Source organism: Etheostoma cragini, chromosome 8 (assembly GCF_013103735.1).
Source record: "Etheostoma cragini isolate CJK2018 chromosome 8, CSU_Ecrag_1.0, whole genome shotgun sequence".
NCBI classification, from domain to species: domain Eukaryota; kingdom Metazoa; phylum Chordata; class Actinopteri; order Perciformes; family Percidae; genus Etheostoma; species Etheostoma cragini.
Genome location: NC_048414.1, coordinates 14,574,683 through 14,597,489, shown reverse-complemented (window position 1 = coordinate 14,597,489; position 22,807 = coordinate 14,574,683). Strand labels below are relative to the sequence as shown.

At 39.0% G+C, this 22,807-nt stretch overlaps 4 protein-coding genes across 6 annotated transcripts; 2 read left to right on the top strand and 2 right to left on the bottom strand.

The window, feature by feature from the left end:
• The first annotated feature begins 1,812 nt into the window (after positions 1–1,812).
• tmpob (thymopoietin b) lies at positions 1,813–5,516 on the top strand. The gene is made up of 6 exons (XM_034879743.1): positions 1,813–2,415; positions 2,503–2,620; positions 2,839–2,994; positions 3,199–3,302; positions 3,396–3,496; positions 3,585–5,516. The coding sequence occupies exons 1-6, from the start codon at positions 2,182–2,184 to the stop codon at positions 3,970–3,972; spliced, it is 1,101 nt and encodes a 366-aa protein (XP_034735634.1). The 5' UTR covers positions 1,813–2,181; the 3' UTR covers positions 3,973–5,516.
• Positions 5,517–6,605: 1,089 nt separating this feature from the next.
• LOC117949443 (L-lactate dehydrogenase C chain) lies at positions 6,606–13,948 on the top strand. Of its 3 annotated transcripts, none has more exons than XM_034879745.1 (8): positions 6,606–6,865; positions 8,702–8,838; positions 9,391–9,508; positions 9,712–9,885; positions 9,979–10,152; positions 10,255–10,372; positions 12,745–12,868; positions 13,518–13,948. In XM_034879745.1, exons 2-8 carry the CDS (start codon positions 8,710–8,712, stop codon positions 13,683–13,685), a joined length of 1,005 nt encoding a protein of 334 aa, XP_034735636.1. In that variant the 5' UTR covers positions 6,606–6,865; positions 8,702–8,709; the 3' UTR covers positions 13,686–13,948. The 3 variants fall into 3 exon arrangements, with proteins under 3 accessions (XP_034735636.1, XP_034735635.1, XP_034735637.1); XM_034879744.1 differs by lacking the exon at positions 6,606–6,865 and adding an exon at positions 8,072–8,332; XM_034879746.1 differs by lacking the exon at positions 6,606–6,865 and adding an exon at positions 8,088–8,259.
• A 1,350-nt stretch (positions 13,949–15,298) lies between these two features.
• On the bottom strand, positions 15,299–17,104 carry LOC117949468 (spexin-like). Its single transcript, XM_034879779.1, has 6 exons — positions 17,081–17,104; positions 16,487–16,555; positions 16,327–16,375; positions 16,165–16,224; positions 15,570–15,653; positions 15,299–15,478 (listed from the first exon to the last, which is right to left on the bottom strand). Exons 2-6 carry the CDS (start codon positions 16,544–16,546, stop codon positions 15,420–15,422), a joined length of 312 nt encoding a protein of 103 aa, XP_034735670.1. The 5' UTR covers positions 16,547–16,555; positions 17,081–17,104; the 3' UTR covers positions 15,299–15,419.
• Positions 17,105–18,667: 1,563 nt separating this feature from the next.
• Positions 18,668–21,998, bottom strand: golt1bb (golgi transport 1Bb). Its single transcript, XM_034879776.1, has 5 exons — positions 21,806–21,998; positions 20,652–20,743; positions 20,381–20,559; positions 20,191–20,272; positions 18,668–19,222 (listed from the first exon to the last, which is right to left on the bottom strand). Exons 1-5 carry the CDS (start codon positions 21,828–21,830, stop codon positions 19,184–19,186), a joined length of 417 nt encoding a protein of 138 aa, XP_034735667.1. The 5' UTR covers positions 21,831–21,998; the 3' UTR covers positions 18,668–19,183.
• Between the last annotated feature and the right edge of the window lie 809 nt (positions 21,999–22,807).

Here is a 22,807-nt window from a genome sequence, read left to right as displayed (position 1 = left end):
AGGAGGCCTCACCACAGGGTTAGAGACCAGCATGCCCAGAGACCCAAGAAAGGCAGGAGTTGGTCAAACACTGCCACATCTGTGTGCTAGTGTGTAGGAGTGCAACTTGTGATTTTTCCTTATTGATTCCTCTGTCAATTGTTTGCTTGGCTCCAGACATCTGAATTAGCCTAGTACCCACATTTCATATGTTCAGCAATTCAATAAGGTGAAAAAAAATTCAAATCATATTATCAGGCTACAACAAAATGCCCACGTTGACGTTTTCTTAAATGTCTTCTTATGTCCAAAAGTTTCTAAAATCCAAAGATATTACATTTTCAATAAAATAAAACTTCAGTTCAATTCAATTCAATTTTATTTACATAGTTAACAGAACAGTTATCTCATTGCGCCTTTCATAAAAGAGCAGGTCTAGACCGTACTCTGTAATGTTATTTACAGAAACCAAACAGTTCCCACACAGAGCAAGCACTAGGAAACAGAGGCAAGGAAAAACTTCCATTTGAGAGGCGGAAACCTCGAGCAGAACCATGGCTCAGGGTTATCTGCTTCGATCGGTTGAGGGTGAGATGAAGAGAAAGAGAGAGAGAGAGAGAGAAACAGACAGACAGACAGACAGACAGACACATGGAGAATTGCAGCAGAGGGTGCCCAGAAGGAACATGGAGGCAGCAGGTGACTCCAACCACAGATCCGGACTGCACAGCTCCAGAGCTAAAAACACCTGCAGGAAGCGATAGGAGAAGAGAGGAGAGGGCAGAGAGAGCACAAGCCTCCGGGAAAAGGAAAAAGAAGTTGAGTTAGTAGCATGCATTAATGGGATGTGGTTGCATAGACTCTAGGAACCACAACTAACCCTGCATTCTGGGAGTGTAGTGCTCTGGTGGGGTAGTAAGGTACTATGAGCTCTTTAAGATAAGATGGTGCCCGACCATGAAGAGCTTTGTAGGTGAGAAGAAAGATTTTCAATTCTATTCTGGATCAGCTGAAACGAAAACAGACAGAAGCAGCAAGTCCTCACATTGGAGAAGGTAAAGTTTGTATGTGTGTTGATGGAGACTGGAAGAAACCGACTATTGTGTCACCTCCTTGTGTCCTTGATTTTATCAATTCAATCTTGACAAGTAAGACTGTCTGACCACTTCTGTGCAGACACATCTACCTGCTACCAGGTCAAGATTTATTGAAAATAAATGGTTTTTGTGCTGAAGTTGTTGTTGCTTCTCAACTCTGAAACGGCCTCAGGAAAAGTTTTAGAGAAGCCAAGTCACTGCAATATTAAACAAAATGAAACATAAAATAAACCCATGTATTGTTTGTTTTTTTAATAATGTGGCTCCTGCTGCCCTCTTCTGTTACAGAGGCAGACTTCATCTAAATGGCTAAACATTCACATTCTGCCACATTTTGTATGCTAATATGAAAACCATTGGTGACACTATAGTTATTGCTATTAACTGCTAACCGTTATTAACCATTAATTTATGCTACAAACATGCTACACAGACTGAAACTGCAGCTGTGTGTATATACGTGAACAACAGCCATTGCTATTACATCGCCAATAACATTGTTCTCTTATCAATCAGTGCGACTTAACTTATTAATATAAACTGGCATTTGTCTACTTATTTGAAACAATAATGTCGAAAACAACAGTAATTTCAAATAATAGTAGAAATATCGTGTTCAGGGTTAATGCAATGCCGTACTCAGAAACACACGGCCTGCTGTTTCTTTGTGGCGGTGGCCTTCGAGCGTTCCATTCATAGCAAACCAATCAGAGCGGAGCTTACTGGGGTCTTCCATCCAATAGCGGGGCTGGTTGTTGTTTGGCACTGTTTCGAACGCGGACAGACAGAAGCAAGAGGACCGGTTTGAAGCTAAGCTAATTTAACCATATTACAGCTAGTAAATTCATATTGTTTGCATTGTTTCTGTTAAAAGCACGCGCCCGTATTTGTTTGCGAAAAATCAAATCTATCTGTCAATATTCTAGCCACCAGGCTAAAAAGTAAAACTGTGCATTTATTTGGTAAACCACTCCTGTGCTGCTAGCTGAATTGGCGGCGATTAGGCGCCAGTCGTGTTTGACAACAGCGCTATTCGGTCACGTTCCCGGTGTTGTTGTTTTTAGCTGCAGAGTGAACGATAGCTAAAAAAAAAAAAAAGTTAAGCATGGCAGAATTTCTCGAAGATCCGTCGGTTCTCACGAAAGATAAGCTGAAGAATGAGCTCACAGTCAACAATGTGCCACTTCCCAGCGGAGAGCATAAAAAGGAAGTGTATGTGCAGCTGTATCTGAAAAACTTAACCATTCTGAATAATAAGAAGAGTCCGCCTGCAGACACCTTCTCCAGCGACGAAGAGTTACCTGCTCCCGTGGTGTCCAACAAAAGTCGATCTGGAAGAGTAAGTTTTGGTTGTTCGTGGATAACTATGGTGTATGGCTGTGGTCGTCTGTATGTTGTATGATTTGTAACTTAATTTTTTTTGCAGAAAGCTACCAAAAAGACAGACAAGCCCCGCACAGAGGAAGTGGAGGTGACAGATCTCACTGATGAAGATCTTAAACAGCAGCTGGCCAAACATGGTGTGGACTCAGGACCCATTGTTGGTGAGTCCTTGGAGCCCTTTTTTCGGAATTCTGGCCAGCTTACGGACCAATAGATATTTGCAAATATTGGTCACTGAATCAGTGCTGTTTGTGTTCATGTAAACATGTTAAAATATAAAATGATGACTTAATTGAACTCAAATGTATTTATCCCTCATGAGGTAATTGCAATGTATTATGTAATTTTCCCCTTTTTGCCCCTTCTTCCCTCTATTCAGCCACTACCCGTAAATTGTATGAGAAGAAGCTGCAGAAGCTTTTGGATCAGCCTCCAGCTGAACCTGAAGCTCCTACAGACGTCACGGTTCTCCCCAAGGCAGACAGTAACCAGAATGGCAACACAAATTCTGACCAGTACAGTGACAAGGAAGATGGTGAGCTCTGACTACAAATCTCTTACCAAGACAAAATATGAATATGTCCGTTTTTTTCTAGTCAGTGCTTAAAACAGTTTTTTTTTTTTTTATTATTAAGAAAAGTTGCCCAGCAATTTCCCTGTTTAATGTTGGAAAAAGGCTCATTACTGTACTGATATTGCAGTGTTTGACAGTTTTTCTCATACTCCATGTGTTTTTCAGAGGAGATTGCTGCCCCTGAGCCAGTGCCTGTCGTGGAGAAGCCTGTGAGGAGCAGAGGGAAAACCCCAGTTACCGTCAGAACCAGCAGCAGACGGCAAACCAAGGTAAGATTGGAAATGGAAAAATGTCAATTTCCAATCTTGTTGATAGGAATATATTTTAAGTTTGCATTAACACTGTTTTTATTACTCTGGCAGGTGGTGGACGAAATTATTACTGGACAAACCCCTAAGAAGGCCAGCGATAGTGTTGTTGAAGATATTCTTGCCAATGAAATAAGCACACCAACAGGCATGAGGTAAGACAATCAAGTAGTTCAGAATGTTAACCAAAAGGTTTTTTGTGTGTCTAGCCTGAACGTTTGTTTTTGTTTTATCCCCAATCAGTGCGACTTGCAGGCGTCCGATCCGAGGGGCAGCTGGTCGACCTTTAAAACCAAGTGAATACTGGCTGGATGAGTCCCGTGTGCAGCACAGCACCCACACTGACACCCGCTCCTACTCTGAGTCTTTCTCCAGAGTGGGCAGCTCCGTCTCTTCAAGCAAAGCGCCAGCCCGACGAGGCTCCTTGTCTATGTTGCTCAAGCTCCTGCTCCTTGTCGTGGTGTGTGGTTCTCTCTTCTATGTCTACCAGAGCCTGGATGCCGATAAAATCAACACCCTCAAAGGCCTCCTCGACAACGCCATTGTCCCCCTTCAGGGCGCTGTGAACAACGCAGCCACCTACCTGGGCATCGGCAGCAGTGCCGGTGCTACAGAGGGCACCGACAAGTAAAGACCCCCCAGCCGTCTCTAGCAGTGCCCACACCACCTCCCTACCGCAGCACACCAACAACTCAAGCAGTAATCTTGGCTCACATCATCTTGCCCCACATGGTTGGACAGACGTTACAGATTTAATTGGAACGATAAACTTTCTTCCTCCCACCACAAGAGGAACCCGTAGCTTCTGGATAACACTGTTTTATGGCAGTCAGAAGAGACTCATTTTAATGTTGATTTTAATCTGTGAATTGTTTGTGTCTTTGTGTGTATTTAACGTGGTATGTAGAAACGAGTGCAGAATGGAGAGGCCAGTTTATCCATGCATGGTTGTAGTTTTTGAAAGTCATACTGTAGTTTATAACTCTCTGTGCCAGGTTTTTTTCTGATGGTGAAGTGCCTGGACACTCTTAGCACGTAGTGCCCTCCCATTTTCGAGCACAAAGCAGTGCTATTACCAATAGCAGAATGTTAAATGTGTTTCTGTCTGAATTTCCAAATTTGCTCTGTAGCTATAGAGTTAGGTAGAGTGATTCATTATTTCTATGGTGCTCAGGTCAATACAACTTTTTAATGTGGTCTGTGCTGGGAGGAGACACATGGTGTAATCACGTTGCATCACTGCATGAGGAAAATCCGCCCACGGTCAGGTTGAGATATAAAAATCGTTTTTCAGTGGCTTATCACTGCTCGAATCATTGTAAATGGGGCTCTATGATTATGACTAAAATTATAATTCTGGTTACTGTCTTGTTATCATGATTTCTACTGTTGGTGGATTGAAGAGGAACATTTAATAATCTTGAAACAACACCCTTATCAATTTACAAACGAAATTGTTAATGAAACAGTTTTTGTAGTATTAACTATCTACCACTTATTTGGCAGTTCCTCCTTAAGTAAACAAAAAATCTCAGTGTTGGATCATAGATTATTGGTTCTCCAGCCCTGCCAGTGTGCCCATTTGAGTTTACATGCTTTGGGTTGTAGTGCTCTGTTGTGCTTCTTTTGTTTTGTTTATTAGATTTCTAATCCTTCAGTCCTATGTGCAGGATTGGCTGTTGCAGTGCACCCACATAGCTCACCTCATTGACTGCAAAGAAGACATGAAGAAAGTTCGTCCTTTTGGGACAGTAAATCAATTTATTACCATAACAACTCTTGTCTTGACTACTTCTGCCTGAGAAAATACCACAATTAAGAGACTGCATGAAACTCTCAAAAGGGTTGTTAACCTGCTGGGAGGGAGGATGCATTCTCTGGAGGTGATGTTGGGGCTGGGAAGATTTCTGGGGCATCTTATTTTCTATTTTGATATTTTTCTAAAATGATGTGTTCCACTTTTTTATAGCACATTTAAGGTAACATTTGAAAGCAATATGTAATACGTGAAAGTGATACTGTACCTTAATTTGAACCTTGCTGACTTTACACAAGTGATTCATCATCAGGCAGCTCTAATGCACAGAAATGCCAGGGGTTATGTGGGTAAGGATTTTTAATCTGTTTATGATAATGTAGGCAGTGTATCATAAAATAAACGTGGCTCTTACCAGATATTTATCTTTGTCTTCTGTAGTGGTGGCTGGGCAATACCAGTATTTTTGCACGTTTTAACCAATTTATGTTGCCACCAACCATTTCCCCAAGTAATCATAATAGTCTTGCAATGTAGAGAGAGATTGAGTGCACACACGGAAAGCAAAGAAGAGCTGATTTGTGTGGATGTGCCAGATCCCCTACGTCTTTAAGTTAAATACTAACAGAACACACACAAATTGCTGTGGCCTTACCTGGTGTCCTACAGCATGAATGTTTTTAACACCGTGAAATTACAATGTTTCCTGTATTCTTTTGGATTCAGAACAGCCTCTGAAATCCTAATTCAGCTAAATTGAGACCCTAATCAAATATAGTCCTATTTAGAGATGTTCTGACACCATTTTTTACCTCCCGACACCAATTCCGTTGTATGTTGGCAGTTCCTGAGTGTAGCCTGTAAAGTAGACATACTACTTCAAAATAAGCATAACTGGCAGGAAAACTTTCTTAAAACTTTTAGTCAGCAGGTTAGTAAGGGACTTTTTAATATTCTGAGATGGACATGTCTGGCTGATCATCTAAAGAAATACTAGTAGCCAATGTGCATTCTTTCCAAGGCTAACCTATCTTAAGGGTTGCTTCCCTTCACCGCTTACCAGATGTCTGTCTTGTCTGTTTATCCTTTGTTTTTCCCTGAAGTGGTTGTCCTTTCAACAGTGATTCTCCTACTGGCTCAAAGGTGTGTGTGTGTGTGTGTGTGCTTTACTAGAAATGCATCTCAGCAGTCAGTGTGACTCAAGACTGAGCGTCTTGAGGACACCGTGAGTAAATGAGTGAAATCTGTTGTCTGTGGTAACACTGCCAAAAAGACACACCATCTTTTCTGAGGCCCCCAGCAGCTCCCTGGCTCTAACGTACTGGAGTCATTTTCATGTGAGCTCGGCCAAAGCGCTGCAGAGGCTTTCCATGTTGACCATAATCAGTGCAGAGAGGCTAGGAAGCAGGTGCTTAATTGCAACTCCGGATGAAGTGTAACATTGAGTATGAAAAGTAAAGTTCATTATAATGGCATTGTGGTATGTGCAACCATTTTAACTAGCTTTCTTTTTTTATCATTCAACAGGAAATGTGCATTGTTGTTGGTGAATAAGTACCAGTTAACTGAGGTGACCCTTAGAATGCCAAACTGAGACTTTGTTGGGGATGGAGAGGCTTAGTCTATTAAATCCAGTAGGCTGCAGCCCGGCGGCACAACAGGAAGGGGAGCAGGCACACAGAACAACAAACCAAGGGTAGCTCTTATTGAAGTGTTGGAGAAAGGACAAAGACCTGCACTCAGAGTACTTGGACCCTCCTGACAACAGGTGAACAGCCATGCTTTTTTTAAGTGGAAATTTAAAATATCTGCAGGAGGAACATACTGTAGATTGGATTTGGTTGGATTTGGTTTGTGGTGTCTTAACTGGAGAAAGTTATTTTGTCCAAGCGTTTATAAAGTGACAGTTACATTTTTTCAGTGTTTTCTTCCTGCTCTCTGTGCAGATTTTAGGTTTTTGTGCTTTTCAGCCTTTGTAGAATTGCAAATTATATCTATTTATCTACCATAGAGTAGATCTACATACATATTTTTCATCATTACATGTGACTGCTTCCAGGTTGACTGTTTATCACCAAGTACTCTCAGACAACCACCATCTGAACCATTAAAAGTCGCTTTCTAAAAGAAATTAAGAACACAAATGTACTAAAGATAAATAGATTTTAGTATAGTCATTTAAGAAAAGTATCTTTCATGTAGGTGGTTTCATTTAGGTGTAGTTTTTATCTGGGACCTTGTGGCTCAAATTACCCTAAAAAAGGGATGTTTTCTCATATTAAAACATAATCACACAACGTATTGTGCTTACAGTGGTCATACTGAAACTGCAGTTTTCAAGGGCTTTATTTGTTGTCTGTCATCTGTATAGAGCACTGTCTGTGTTTAAGTTCAAGGATGACTTAACTTTCTCCGTCACATACAAACATTCTACATGCTGCTACACAACAGCTGTCGTGTCCAAAATGAATGGACAGTGCACTTTCAATGAGACTTTTATCCTCCTTCAGAGATGGAGGATAAAAGTGAGATCGATGTCTTGGTTCACAATAACATGTTTTATTTAATTTAAATCAGTAATCTCTTGCAATACAACAGTTGTTTTACAACATCTATAGTATGCAGCATAAAGTAAAAATAATTCCCGCATGTGCACTGTACTAAAAATGCAGTGGCAACTAGATCATACATTATTCAGATGTATCCATGTTGTTATTTAACAGTGGCATTATTATCTCTGTAAAGCCATAGAATGTACTATACCACACTTATCCAAGAGAGGGAATTCAGGTAACATCATTTGTAAAATACTTCTTAAACTCTATTTGATAGAAGTCCTTTGGTGTTGTTCTTTAGAGGCATCCTATTAGTTGCGAGGTTCTATAGTTCAGGAGCAGCAGATGGAGGCAGTGTTAAAGGATTACAGTAACTCCTTTAACAGTCTGCAGGCAGTCAAGTTCGGCATCCGATTATAGTGCTCCGTCCTCCATTTGGAGAGGAGGGTGGAGGAAGAGGAGAGGAGCCGGCCCTGAGTCACATGGGATTTGTGCTACTGCTGCAGCTGACCGGATACCAGCCTCAGCTGTCTGGAATGCACAAATAGTGACTGTGAGAGGTGTTGTGGATGCAGGGGACACACAGCTCTATGGGAACACACCTTAGGTATCCGCTCCCTTTGCCATGCTGATTACATGTTGGTATTTATACCTCACAGCTCGGAGCATCGCCAAACAATGCAAGTATTGCTGCTGTTTTTTGTGTCTTTCTGCTTGTCACTTCAAGGTGAACTCTGCCAAAAGATAATGTGTGGGACCAGGTTCAGTCAGTGTGTTGTCTTTGGGTTAGGGTTTTTATTTTCTTTGTAGTGGATCTGGATAACATGCTTCCATTAGTGCTGCTGAGAAACATTCCAGGCTTCATTTGTAATCCCTCTCACAATATAAAATGTGCAATCCTAAATGCAGTATTTATTAAGTTTGAGCATGCAGCCTGCTTTCTGAATGCAGGGCTGTTTCCCCTCAGTTGTCTGTGTTCATCTGCAGTCAACATGTTTTCTGACCAGGAACACTCTTTTTCTCCTCCTCCTTTAAATGTTACGCTTTAGCACTGAACATGACCTCAATGCTGCATAAGCTGATCACCCCGCTGTTCAGTGGTCCTCCTGAGCCCCCCAGGAATAAAGTGACAGTGGTGGGCGTGGGCCAGGTTGGCATGGCCTGTGCTGTCAGCATCCTGCTCAGGGTAAGAGCCACACAGGTTTTCCTCTGCTCAGATTACACTTACGCCTGCTGGTGACACAGGACGAGGTAATACCCAGGATCCTCCCCCAGATTATTACTGATCGCTTGGTGTCCGATCTGACTGTTATCCCTTTACTGTCCTTGTTAAGGTGTGGGGACAGAAAAATGCATTTGTCACCAAAAGGTTGGACTTTCTACCTAAACGCATGAAATTGGGCAGCTGCTTTCTGTCCATACAGCACTAGTAATAGCAACAATTTCACCTTGTTGATTAACCCCACTGTGAGAAATGTTTTGTGATCAGGATTTGATTTGATTTGTTGCCAATGATATTTACATCTTGTTTTATCAGAATTTTCAATTGTAAGCCATCTAATTGAGGCAATCCTGCAATAAAAAGATATTATTTCAGTCATAATTTTTGGTCCCTAAAACAACCAGCTTGAACTTCTATATTGAGGTTGGGCACCCCAACTACAGAAACATGTTAATTAGTGAATGAGTGTACTTTGAGGGGAAGAAGTGTTCCTCTCAACTTCCCTAATATGTGCAGGAGCTGGCTGATGAACTGGCCCTGGTGGATGTGATGGAGGACAAGCTGAAAGGAGAGATGATGGACCTGCAGCATGGCAGCCTCTTCCTCAAAACCCCCAAAATAGTAGCAGACAAAGGCATGTTTATACCTCAGGCACTGCAGGGTGCGGCTAACTGGCAAACATTGTGACCAAGCCATTTTTTTCCTATTGGCATTAAAGATAGCCAAGATTCTTACTAGCTGTGTTGCAATCTCTGCTTATCTAAAGATAAGACGTGTTATAGAGGAACCTGAAAGTGAGGATACTTAACCTTAATGACAAATCTACTTCTGCTTCAGACTACTCTGTGACAGCAAAGTCCCGCATTGTAGTGGTGACAGCTGGAGTCCGTCAGCAGGAGGGAGAGAGCAGGCTGAACCTTGTCCAGAGAAACGTCAACATCTTCAAACACATCGTCCCTCAGATTGTCAAATACAGCCCAGACTGCACCATTATTGTGGTTTCCAACCCAGGTACTGTCCAACACACAATTCTTCATTATGTCTCTCACACAGACATACAGCAGGCCCCCTCTAATAATGCTTACAACACTTTTCATTCAACAGTTGATGTGCTGACTTATGTAACCTGGAAACTGAGCGGCCTTCCCCAGCACCGTGTCATTGGCAGCGGCACCAACTTGGACTCTGCACGCTTCCGCTTCCTGATGGCTGAAAAACTGGGAATCCACTCCAGCAGCTTCAATGGCTGGATCCTGGGAGAACATGGAGACACCAGTGGTGAGGATTTGTGGGGTTATGTTATTGACAACTGATTGTGCAGACTATAACTGATGTGTGAAGTGTGTAGAGGAAGGTTGAAAGTTTCCATGTGTGTTTTAGTGCCTGTGTGGAGTGGAACAAACGTGGCTGGAGTCAACCTGCAGACGTTAAACCCGGACATCGGCACTGACTGTGACGATGAGAATTGGATGGAAACACACAAGATGGTGGTGGACAGGTGGGCCAGAGGTCACTTGCTCACATTTCCTTAAGCCTTGTAGAGTAGGGTCATAACTCAATTTTGTTTTTTAACACTTCTCCAAGTAATATTTTTAGTTCACAGTTCTCGCATCTAAATGTATAATAATATTAGAATAAACTCAAATATTTATCAAAACCAGGTAACATTAGATTTTAAATAATCATAATTGTAAATATGTATAGTTTCATCATGTAACAATGGATGTAACGTTGGAAGCAGGAAAAAGTGTACTGGTTAAAACCCGGTATTCAGAGTGAGTACCGAGCAAGCATAGTATGCAAAACTTAGTACATTATTGTGACAATCTGCAGGATATTTCCCCCATTACTCAAAGACATTGAAGGCACCCTCACTAATTGCAATCGTCTGGGTGGTGCTAAGGGCCGGAAGGAGCCATTGCAAAATAGTTGTGCGAGAGACAACTGGGATTGGACTGGGATTGGACAGATAGTCTAGCTATGTGGAATGTGGAAAAGTGGAATTTTACCATGCAGAGAGCTAAGGAGCAGTTAACCTCATAAATCCACCAAAGTTTAAAATTCCAACAAAAAATAAAGCGGAAGGAAACGAAAATTGGCGAAAATACATTGGCGGAATTTCCTGCCGCACCAAAGCAATCCTGGAAGTGGAACATCAAGGATACAGACTACACCTTCTTTTTACAGTCACTGGGTTACACCAATACAAAACACTAAACCCAGGTAACATAAACCCATAAACATTAACAGATCATTGTTAAAACATCCGAAGACAGGAGCCGTTCAGAACACAGTCCCATGAACCTTTGCAGTGTTTCAGTGCAGAGCACAACGTTGTCCTGTTGGCCGTTACAGTATTGTGCACTGTAGCATACAAACCCCCATGTATTCCCCGTATTACCTTACTGCTTTTGTTGCTATGACCACCTTCTCCACCTTTAGCATTTATTTACGTCTTTTGAATGTGCCTCTGAAGCACTGTGACCACTCTCTGTGGTCTTTGGTTCTCTTGGTTGTTATATTAATCAAAGGCAGTTTTGGGAAAAGGCAAATGGATGCTTTGGGAGTGGAATAAAAAAATAATCAGGCTAAATAAAATGTATTGATGACAATGTCGTAAATTACATTTGTCACGACTGAGCCTGCTACCCATCAAGAGTGACCTCACAGAAAAAGTGAGCAGAGATAATTGATGCTTATGCCAAAAAGAAGTGGCACATTTTGCTACATTAAGGCGAGACTTTAAATGTATTTTATTGTGTAACCTCTCAGTGAAATATTCATAGGTCGTAGAGCTTTTATTGTGAAGGGTAACGCAGAAGTGTTGAATTCGGACATGTTTTGCCACTGACTGTGTAACATTATTCAATTATGCTATAAAAGAGAAGATGGGCAGTACCATCTCAGTTCGGAAGTTGAAATCTTTTTAAGGTGGCTATTAATCCAGCGATCTCTAAACAGCTGTCGGTTCAGTTTCTTTATTAATTTGTGAGACTCATAAGTTCTTCATCCCTATAACCAAATGCATGGTCTTATTTTTTATGTAGAGTTGAACAACAAGGAAGTTGATAAAGTGATAAAATTGTTGTGTCTTTGGGGCAAATACATTCACATAGCCAGATTTCTTAAGTCCTTCGGTTTAACACGTGCTGACGTTTTCAGAGGTGCTGACGGTGAAAGATGTGCTCAACAGGAAACAGGCTTCTAGCCACTAAAAAGGATTTGACTGGGAAATAACTACACTTATGTCCTGCAGCTTCGACAGCTTAAATGTGGTTGGATGGTAACATTACATGTTATTGTCTCAACTGTGAAAGTAGAGCATCGATAAAGCATGTGGTATAGTGCTGAAGTTGCGGCAGATGTGACAACGTGATTTGACATTACCACCACTTTTCTTCTAATAAGCCCTGGTATTTGGTTTCTGAATAGAGTGTAACTTTGTTTAATGTATTGTCTAGATATAGTTTGAGTCTAATATGGCAATATATGCATTTCTAGTAACAGCATAATTTAGGTTTATGGTTTCCTATTAGCGTCTAACTGTGCTTGTTTTCTATCTATCAAAGACCAAGTACTTTCTTGTTTTGGTCTAATTTGATAGAAGATAAGGCTTATTATAGCCTATTTATGTACTCATTACAGGATCATTTAGGTGTTTGGCCTTAAATTAGGGTATAACTGTTCATTTTTTGTCTAAGAAAAACAACATTGTTTCTACTTATGGTCTACTTTGATACCAAGTGAGGCTTATTACGTCTTTTAAATGTTCTGGAAAATAAAGTCGCCATTTAAATACACAGGCTGTAATAAATTCAAATAATAAGCTGTCAGAAAACTGGCCCTTAGGCTGTGTCCTGTGCCTCTCAGTGCCTACGAGGTGATCAAACTGAAGGGTTACACCAACTGGGCCATCGGTCTGAGTGTAGCTGACCTGACAGAAAGCCTCATCAGGAACATGAACAGGATTCATCCTGTTTCCACCATGGTGAAGGTAAGGGCTGCCCACACACACAGATTCCTTTTCACATAAGTTTAAGAAGAAAGCTGTGTCTTTAAGTTATGGATACAAACTGTACCTTTGCCTGCAAAACATTATGTTGCTATGTAGTACAGTCTAAATCTGTTGCACTAAAGTACACTTCACGTTACTTATTTTTGCATAAATATTTCTTTTTTGATTTATTGCAATTAGAACTTTAATTTATAAAGTTTCATTTTGTAAGGCAAAATCGGAAACAGATTATAATTGAGGTTGATTGAAATCCAATTTTGAAAGGGATTACTTTTCTTTAGTTACTTTTATGAAATCATATTGAGCTCTCAGTGTCAAACCAGTGGAATTTGGTTTTCAGTGCAACAAGGCTCAGTTTACAGACAGACATCAATATAATACATTATAGACAGTATATAAAGGATATTTGGTTCACTGGCTGCCACATTTGCAAGAAAAAAAACAACTGTTCAAGTAATATTAAATCCGTAAATTGATGTTTACAATTTAAAATGGTTGGTTCAGCCTTTTCAAATTTAGGCATAAGAGTTCACATTTTTGCATTTGATATTTTCTATGCTGACATTGTTTCTGTCTTTGAGATGTACCGTCTCATACATACAGTGAGGTTGTTGTTCTTGGTGTGCAGGGCATGTATGGGATCAGTGAGGAGGTGTATCTGAGTCTGCCCTGCGTGCTGAACAGCCAAGGTGTGGCCAGTGTGATCAACATGACCCTGACAGATGACGAGGTGGCCCAACTGCAAGCCAGTGCCAACACGCTGTGGGACATCCAGAAGGACCTGCAGGACATCTAACTGAACACATGGGGGTGATGTAGATTTACCCTCCTGACGTATTATCACTCTGCAGTCACTAAACCCCACAAAGCTCCACCTTCCACACCTTCAACACACCGCCCTCTGTAGATTCACAGCCGTATGGGAGGTTAATCCCGTCAAATTTAGCTGTAGGTGTACGTTTGTGACTTCAACTGAGGGAAATGCTGCTCTGACTCATTTGTTGATTCATGGGTCATTTGTGTTGCTGTATAATAAAGCTATTGTTGCTTGAACAGAAAGTGCCTGTGTTCAGTTATTCAAGGAAACATCTACAGGTAAAAAGAGACAGGTGCACTGAAAGTTTTATCTTAAAAGAATTAAATCGGAAATGAAACACTATGGAAGCTCCTGAGGGGATTTTACAGGGACAATGTTTTTTTGCATATATTATCACGGAATTCGAGTCATTAATTTGCGTCAGTGGATGAACACCTGATAAAAACTTTTGTTCAAGTATTTTTTTAATTAGATGAGAACTTTAATGAGTCTATTTTAAGAATGTGTATTCTCTAACAGGAAAGAGACAACATGTCATCCTGCTAACAAGGTAACAAAAGCTTTAATGTCCTTTTACAGAAAGACAGTGAAGGAGAGATGGAGAATAAAGCTGTGAGCAGGTACGGTACAAACATTTCTCCAGTAATATATCAAAAATCTCTTTCCCCTCCTTATCTTTGTATTTTAAGGATAGGCATAGCCAAAACATGCATACAGGGGAACGCTGACATCAATCAAGAGTAGGAGAAACATTGGTATACATTTTAGATATCCTGGGATTGGTTTAATAGGAATGGGGAACAATGGTTGTATGGTGTGAGGGCATTACAACAATTATTTGACATTTCAGACCACCCTCACACATTAAACGACCATATAGGTCTATTGTGCAAGCAGTTCATCATGACCCATATTTACGTTTGTTGTTAGGTGGTGACCTCTGTTGGCACCAATACCTGTTAAGGAGGCAGGATGAGGTCAAACAAACACAGGAATCTCACTCAGGAGACCAGGGTTTGTGTCCCGTGTGAGGCCAAAAGTCAACAGTCACTTTTTAAAATTAACCGACTTTTATGGCCCTTAGTCCATAATGCAGTTACCTCCTTATTTTAGTAGTTTACAAGTTTAAAACGGTGACCATTAAGTTAAGTGGAACGGTCATTTATGTTGTTTTGGGAGTCATTGAAAAACCTACCTATTCTGTTGTTTAGATATGAGGATGTGTTAAATATTTCTTTTCCTAAAGATCTCCCAAAAGGAAATTGTTGCTTTTACAGCAGACTTTTACAAATGAGTTTTAAATCTGATTCCTGTCAGGAGTAAAACTCAGCTGGTGACCTTTGTTTGACTGAGTCACGGCTGGTTCAGGCTGCCATTTCCAATAAAACTCATTGGGCCACCTCTCTGACAGTGTGATGATTAATGACAATAAATGAGATGTGTTTAGCATGGTGAGAATCACTATGTGGTGTGAACAATTTATTGGTAACCCAAGGTGACAGACTTTTTGTTGTTGTTGTTCTTAAGCGATAGCAAGTTATGCAGCTGAAAAAGGAAACCTGTCCATGTTGAACTCACAGCTCACCGACAAGGCAAGGGAAACTTATTTATTTAGCATGTTTGATTACAAGTTATCTCAACCAGCGATAAGTAACACGTATAAGAAAACATAATAAATCCAAGAATATGCGACAATAGGAACAAAAATTGTCTTCACAAATAGTTCCAATTCATCTCTTGGTTTTCTGCGTAATTATCTGGATTGCCTCCGCCTGAGGAAAAAAATTGATTTAAAAATATTTGGAAATGCTTCTTAAAATTTCTCAAATGATGGTGATTGGGGATAACTTTCAGAGGGTTTACCTTCTTTCACAGCTGTCTGTAGGAGCTCCAGAAGAATGGAAGACAAAGTCAGTCCAGGTCCATCATTGCTCTGGTTGGGAGTCACTGCAGAGACGCAGGGCAAAGACATTTAAATAGGATATAGGACATGACATTACATTGTGTGAGATAAAGTCCTAGAATCAAACTGATGTCATGCAAGAATTCAGTTCTTGCATGACATCTAACAAAGAATTCTTCATAAAGTGTTAATATGTTAGTGTAATTAATGATTAATGAACCATTTACTGATCATTGATAGATCAGTGACATTATAAAACATTGACAAGAAATAAATCAATCATATTTAAAGGGATTATGGTCCATATGGTCTGCAGATAAAACACTAGCCACAGAGCATTTACAAATCCTTAAAACCCAGACGTGCTCAACAATAGCTTGTATCTAATTAGTAATTTATTAACCATAAATAGTTGTCAGTTTTAACTTGGAAACCCTTTATTAAGAGTCACCTATTAGTTAGAGAACAAGCTTTTAATAGCCAAAAACATACTACTTCACCACTATATAACTATTTTTTTTATTTATACGCCGCAGGGCATCACATACTACACACCTATTTGTAAAGTGTCCACTTCCTCTCTGCCTGTGCGCTGCAACACTGCGCGCTGTCCTTCTGAAAAAAACATCAACATTCAACACTGTTTTCAGTGTTTTTGACATGACAGCTCAAAAGCATGGAATTCTTCAGTTTTAAATTTCTTCAGTAAATCCTTACGTGCTCCTTTTAGGTATAAGATGGCCTGAGGAGTCCAGTTCCGGCGCTGAAATGTTATGTAAAAGATGATATTTGATCTTCTAATTATGTGTCTTAATGTGTTTGTTTAAATTCAGCTTAAATGAAAGTAAGAGAAAAATCAACTTTCACTTACTTGTGGTGATGCACTCCAACACTGAGTAACTAATGTCACTACAAGCAACATGACCATTAGAGACATTGTTGAACTCTGTAATGACATTTAGTTTAATCAAGATCAACACTAATAGTACTACTAATAATTTTAGAATGTAAAAAGAGAAATATCTCTACGTCCCCACGACCACTGAATAAATGGTTTATGAGACAATATAATGCAGTTAAAGGCAGCTATAAAGACATTTGAAGTGATTATTAATGTACAGTATTTGTCAATAATCATAATTTCTCCTGTGAAGACATATTTTATGTTGTGTCTAAGTCTATTTTATTACTTTGTCTGTTTATACACAGGAGTTGTAATTGTTGATAAATACATTAATACACACTTTTCTGCTGATAACTACATTACAGTTTGTTAAATAAAAGAAATAAAGTTTTTTTAAATGCTTATACATGCTAAATACGGGCACTTAAAGTAACATGTTGCTTTTACAAATCTTAATTTCAAACCCATTTTTCATGTTTCCCTTCTAAGATTTAGTTCTTCTAAGATATTTTACAAAATACAACAACAACAACTAATAATAATAATATTACAAAATATATACCTTACCGTTAATTGTATGTTGTTAACTCTTGCAGGTTAAATGTGTGAGTTATGCTTCCTCTGTTGCTGCTGGTCCATTATAAAAACAACAAAGTAAATCGCCTCATTATACAGCATCACTGATGAGGGTAATTTGTACTTCAATTATGTCTCACGTAATATTTCTATTGATGAGTGACAGGTGTTGTTAAAACTGTCAATGCTCATTAATCACACACACTTGAGAGAATGATAAACTTTTAATCTGTTCACGGGGTCAGAGCGTAATGATGACACCGGTGAGATTTTATGAATGAGAGCTGATGTGATGACAGCGTGTGGGTAGAGTACATGGGAGTGTAGACACCTGAGGCTGCGAAGGAGTGTAAATGCAGTTCAAGTCGGTCAAAGTGTTGATGCTTTCCTAAAATAAAGCTGTGCGCAGTATTGCTTATCATACAATAAAACATGTCTTTTTACATCACTTTTGGTGCAAGTGGAGGAAGGTATTTGCTTTAAATAGCAAATGTGAATCTGATTTGTTTTGGGTTTTTTTCCTGTTGAACTTCATTCATGTATTAGAATATTTGCTTTCTTGCCGCAGTTAGAGGGTTAAAATTGATACCACTTTTATATTTCTACTGTAAACATGAAGGTAGTGCAGGTTTTTGCAGCTGGTTAGTTTATCACAAAGGTAAAACCGCTAGCGTGACGTGGTCCAGTGGCAACAAAACCTACCAGCATCCCTTAAAGGTCCCATACTGTAATAAGTGAGATTTCCATGCCTTTTTGTCCAGACTTCTGTGCGGTTGTTATGTAAAAAATAGGTAGAAAGTTCTGCTACAATCCTGTTACAGTCATTCCTCAGCTGCAATGAAGGTGCAGAGAGCACAGATACGGAAGCCCTGGAGCAGCTGACCAATCAGAGCAGACAGGTTTTTCAGAAAGGGCTTAAAAAGACACAAAACGGAGAATTTCAGTCAGAGGGCAAAAACAGGTACATTATATTCAGATAAACAGTATGACAAAAATAACATTTAAACATTAAAGCATTAAAACATGTTGTAGTAGAAACCCAAAACACAAGTATGAACCTGAAAATGAGCAGACTATGTAATACTCAGTAATTCACATGTCACATCTTGTATGTTCCTTGGGACAGTGAACGACACAGAGCCATCGTTAATGTTAATATTTACACGTGTTCAGTCCCTCCTCAAGTCAAGAATGAACCTTCCAGCTCAAAATGTCATCATTAGTTGGTATTTATAAACGGATTGAAGTTTTAAGCCCATCTGTGAGTGCTTTGTACAGCAGTTTGTAACTGTATTTGTACGTTTGTAATCATATATCATTATTATGACTATTAGTTATGCAGTTTAAAAAGTTACTTCATAGGTGATGTAGACAAATACATAAGCAAAAATAAATTTAAAAAAAATTATTCAATACTGCCATAGTATTTTTTAACAAGTGCTAAATGTTAAGTAAATAAGAGGAGGGATAAACCTACACTTAAATTATCAAAGAAATAATTGAATGTAAATCAAAGGATTAATGATCCTGTTTGGCTATATAAAACTGATCTCTGCTGGAAAAAGTAAATAACACACATTTATAAAATACACACTTTATTCTAAGTATGCACTTACAAAAGTTACAGTAAAACATATCCATGACAAGCATCTTGAACTTTTTCCACAAAAGTTGAGGTTTCTTTTCCCAAGTAACATTTAGCTCAACATAATTTATTTTGAATGTACAAAATTCCAGTAACACTTTATTCAGGGACTCAAAAAAAACAGCTCTCAGTGACTGTTCAGGCACACAATCTGGAAGAGAAGACGCTGCAAAGAGCTCCTGACTCTCCGCTGAGTTGATCCAGTGGTCCCAAGTTATCAGTCCATAAATATCAGACAGGAATGATACAAAATGGGAGACCTGCTTCCAGCTTTTAAAAAAAAAATCTCTTGGCAGTCAGATATAAAACATCAGTATGTCAGTCAAACGTCCACGGATACATGTTGTTTGGATTCCCAGTTCTGGAGTGGCCATGACCAAGATATACAGTCACTGTTGGAAACTATGATACATACTGAAGTTCTCCTCAGATACAAAAACAGTCCTCTGTTATACCATGTTGTTGCTTTCTCCAATTTTATCCACCAGCTGGAAGAGAAAAAGACAACAAGAGTTATTTAGAACCTGTTATACTGAATCAGACAAAAACATTCAATGCAAAGTTTAAAGCTCAGAAAACATCTGAGAGAAAGTTCATTTGACGCCACAAAAAGTGCAAACCACGTAAAATAGAGTTGTCCCTGTAGACACAATAAGGTTTCTAACAACACACACCAGCTACAGATGCAAGGTAACTTTTATTAACTTTAAAATTATATTTGCTCAAACTGTCAGTATATCCTGACAGTACTACAGTAAACAGATCATCTGTAAAAAAAAAACTTTTAAAATAATCATGTTCCTTCGCCTCCTCTTGGTGCTCCTAAAGGCATAAAGAAAACAACCAATGAGAGCCAAGGAGTCTCTTACGCACTGCAGTCAATCTGGGCACGATGATCAAATGGCATTCAAGATGCTTTTACTGCTGTTGCCTATTTCTTAAGTAACTAAAATAGGTTTCTGAAAACATTTGGAAGAAAAATAAGCAATAGCAGTATTAGGCAGCAACAAAATCTTGATTCATATCTGACGAGTGGTTCCCAGTTTGACCGTAGTTCACCAGCAGTCATTGACAATCCATTAGAGACTTCCTAGTTCCTGCCCGACAGTGGTTTTAGTTAATGTCAGTACATCATGGAAATCAACTTGCAGAGCCTTGAAACTCGCATTCTTTCCTGCTGCTCCTTGGTAACACTTGTACAGACCTAGCAACTAGTAATAATAAAAAATCTAAAATAAATAAAAATAAATTCATCTCACAGTTTTTCCGGCTCTGACTCTATATACTTTCTACACTTATAAGATGCTGTTGCAGCTTTTAATTAACACATAAAATAAAAAATAATAACAGTGACAACGTAACCAAATATTCTGTGTGATGAATTGGCCGTCTGATGCAAGTCTGCAATCATGTAAAGGGATTTAATTTGTAATTCAATGATCGTGATAATACTTACTGAACTGATCCCTGGTAAACTGAGCAAAGAGCCAATTACAGGTACTCGTCTGATGAAGCCCACCGCCACCGGGAAGAATCCTCTGTTAGAGAGAAAGAAAGAGAGAGAGAGAGGTTAGACCAAAAAAAGAATTCACATTAATTTAGCCAATGATGACACAGAGATTTGTTTTCTTTCTGATTGGGCTGACCTGAATAAGAGGAAGAAACCGTAGATCTCCAGAACGACTCCAATGATCGGCCAGCCAATCAGAACCACCAACACTCCTCCCAGGAAGAAGCTGGTGGCTTTTACTTTGTGTCTCTGGAAGAAGAATCTGAACGTTCGCTCCAGGCCGATGACGAAGGACAGGCCTGACACAAATAGGATCTGCACAACAAGCAAAGACACACAATACAATCAGAGGTGTGACACTGGTTAGGTCTTATGTTTGACTGTAATAGTATTATTGACCAACTCACATTTCCAATGGCGAGGAGAGCTTTATCAAAAAATAACATCATCCCAAAAAAGAGGAAAAACACACCGAACCCGGTCAACCCCATCCCAATTTCTGTAATAAACAAAAGAGTGTTTACACCAGATACATGTGGTGACATGACATGTCATAAACTTTCATTTCCAGGGAGAAACCTAGCAGCTGCAGACAATAACAGGGTGCAACATATTAGAAAGGAAGACGGGATAAAAATAAGCCGGTAAACTGTATTTACTTACACAACCAAATTAAACACAGTTAAATTAATTTAAAAAGCGTGCATGATAAATGTAGTAACAATGTGTATTAATGAGGAGTGTATGGTTCTCCATTCGACGTAATGAGGAAAACAAACCTATATGAAATAAGATCGGGGTCACACAATAACTTTAATATTCAGTATATGGGTGGGCTAGCCAGAGACTTTTCAATACTGTCGTATCAGGTCATCGCCGTCTGTGTTGCAAATCACTGAGTAGGACTGCTTAATGACAATTTTGAATTATTTACAATGATTTTTGCATCTTGAAAAAAAGAACATTAATCTGTAAGGTATTTAATTTGCTGGACTCCTGAAATGATTGATGATCTCATGGCGGATGGAAATATAAAATCACATCCATTGTGGTAGAGGACTTAATCCATTTTGCAAACTCCTAAATTCGGTGCAAACTAGTGCTGAAACAACACGATAATTATAACATGATCAATAAACAGTGGAATCAATTAATCATTGTCAATGAATGAAAAGACTTTAGGGAAGAAGAATCTAGACTTAATTGTTTTTCCATATGCCATTACTATTAAATGCCTTATATATATTGTACCTTGGTATATTTTATACAGAACTTGTGATTCAGGTAATTAAGATTCACCACTATGTTAATAGATCAAGTGTTGAAAGATCAAATAAAACGAACTAGTTGATACCATGAGTGAATTTTAAGAATGGAATATTTGAACAAAATACGAGTTTTTTCGTCATTTAGTAAAACGCTTCACAGTGACGTTTAGCTACGTGACGTCACGATGCTCTCAGCCAATTGTGTTTGAGCTACTAACCTCTATATTGAGCTAAAACGGAGTTTAACACAGAAACCATACAAAGAACAACGAGAAAACATTAACCGGTCTTACTTTGTGAATCCGTGAGTGAAATCATGTTGGCGGCAGCAAGAGAATCTATCAAACAATGCAAAGCTCGTACCGACTCAAACCTGCTGTTTTCTGGCTAACTGATACAACAGAAGCAGCGGTGAAAGCGAAGCTAGCGGTTCCTTACGCCACGTCGTCGGGAGTGACGCACGGACGCATTCCACCAAAGATCGTCTATGTTGAAGTTGGTGGTACAACAGCTCGTTCATTACAAAAACAAATCTATTCTAAATATTTGTAATATTTGTATTGTACATAGCTTGCATTTTCTATTAGTGTTTCTTGGCTGTTGCAGTACAGGCAATTATTGTTTATAATTTGTATTTTATTTGTCTTTTTTTACTATGTTTATGGCCATGCATGGTTTTCCCATCCTGTGTATATTCAAATATTTGTTCTTTTATTTTGTTCCTATTATTATTTATTTCATGTATGTTGTGTGTATGTATATTTTTCCTAGTATATCATTTATATTTACATTCTGTGCTGTGCGACTGATTTAACATGTGCTGCTGTAACACTGTAATTTCCCATTTTTCTTGGGATCAACAAATACCTATCTATCTATCTATCTATCTATCTATGCACCAGAACAACAGGCACATTCCTTTTGTGTGAAAACCATATATCTATGGTGAAAACCTACTTGGCAATAAACCTGATTCTGATTCTGCACTATTTTGATGTGAGATTTACAGTTTCTGTAAAACACATCAGCTTAAAATCCACTGCTATAGAATAAACAACCCAACAGTAGTTTAAATAGTATATAAAATAAATAGTATAATACGACAGATTAACAACAGATTATTTCCATTAAATTATAGGTTAAAACCAAGCCAATAGAAAACTGTTTAAAAAAATCTTGTCAGACCAGCATTTATTGCATAATCTCACTATCACTCCAACTTAATTGTTCTATTGCCAGCAGGACAACACCCGGGGAAGTTGCATGTGAAATTCTGAAATTCTCTAATAATAATA

Coding starts and splice junctions, on each gene's coding strand:
- golt1bb (XM_034879776.1), bottom strand. CDS start 21,830: ATGATTTCACTCACGGATTCACAAA. Junction 20,744..21,805: donor TTCACTCACGGATTCACAAA/GTAAGACCGGTT, acceptor TGTTTATTACAG/AAATTGGGATGGGGTTGACC. Junction 20,560..20,651: donor CTCTCCTCGCCATTGGAAAT/GTGAGTTGGTCA, acceptor CTTGTTGTGCAG/ATCCTATTTGTGTCAGGCCT.
- LOC117949443 (XM_034879744.1), top strand. CDS start 8,278: ATGCTGATTACATGTTGGTATTTATACCTCACAGCTCGGAGCATCGCC. Junction 8,333..8,701: donor TCGGAGCATCGCCAAACAAT/GCAAGTATTGCT, acceptor GTTACGCTTTAG/CACTGAACATGACCTCAATG. Junction 10,373..12,744: donor CACAAGATGGTGGTGGACAG/GTGGGCCAGAGG, acceptor TGTGCCTCTCAG/TGCCTACGAGGTGATCAAAC.
- tmpob (XM_034879743.1), top strand. CDS start 2,182: ATGGCAGAATTTCTCGAAGATCCGTCGGTTCTCACGAAAGATAAGCTG. Junction 2,416..2,502: donor ACAAAAGTCGATCTGGAAGA/GTAAGTTTTGGT, acceptor TTTTTTTTGCAG/AAAGCTACCAAAAAGACAGA. Junction 2,995..3,198: donor GTACAGTGACAAGGAAGATG/GTGAGCTCTGAC, acceptor TGTGTTTTTCAG/AGGAGATTGCTGCCCCTGAG.
- LOC117949468 (XM_034879779.1), bottom strand. CDS start 16,546: ATGTCTCTAATGGTCATGTTGCTTGTAGTGACATTAGTTACTCAGTGT. Junction 16,376..16,486: donor CTCAGTGTTGGAGTGCATCA/CCACAAGTAAGT, acceptor TACATAACATTT/CAGCGCCGGAACTGGACTCC. Junction 16,225..16,326: donor CTTATACCTAAAAGGAGCAC/GTAAGGATTTAC, acceptor TGTTTTTTTCAG/AAGGACAGCGCGCAGTGTTG.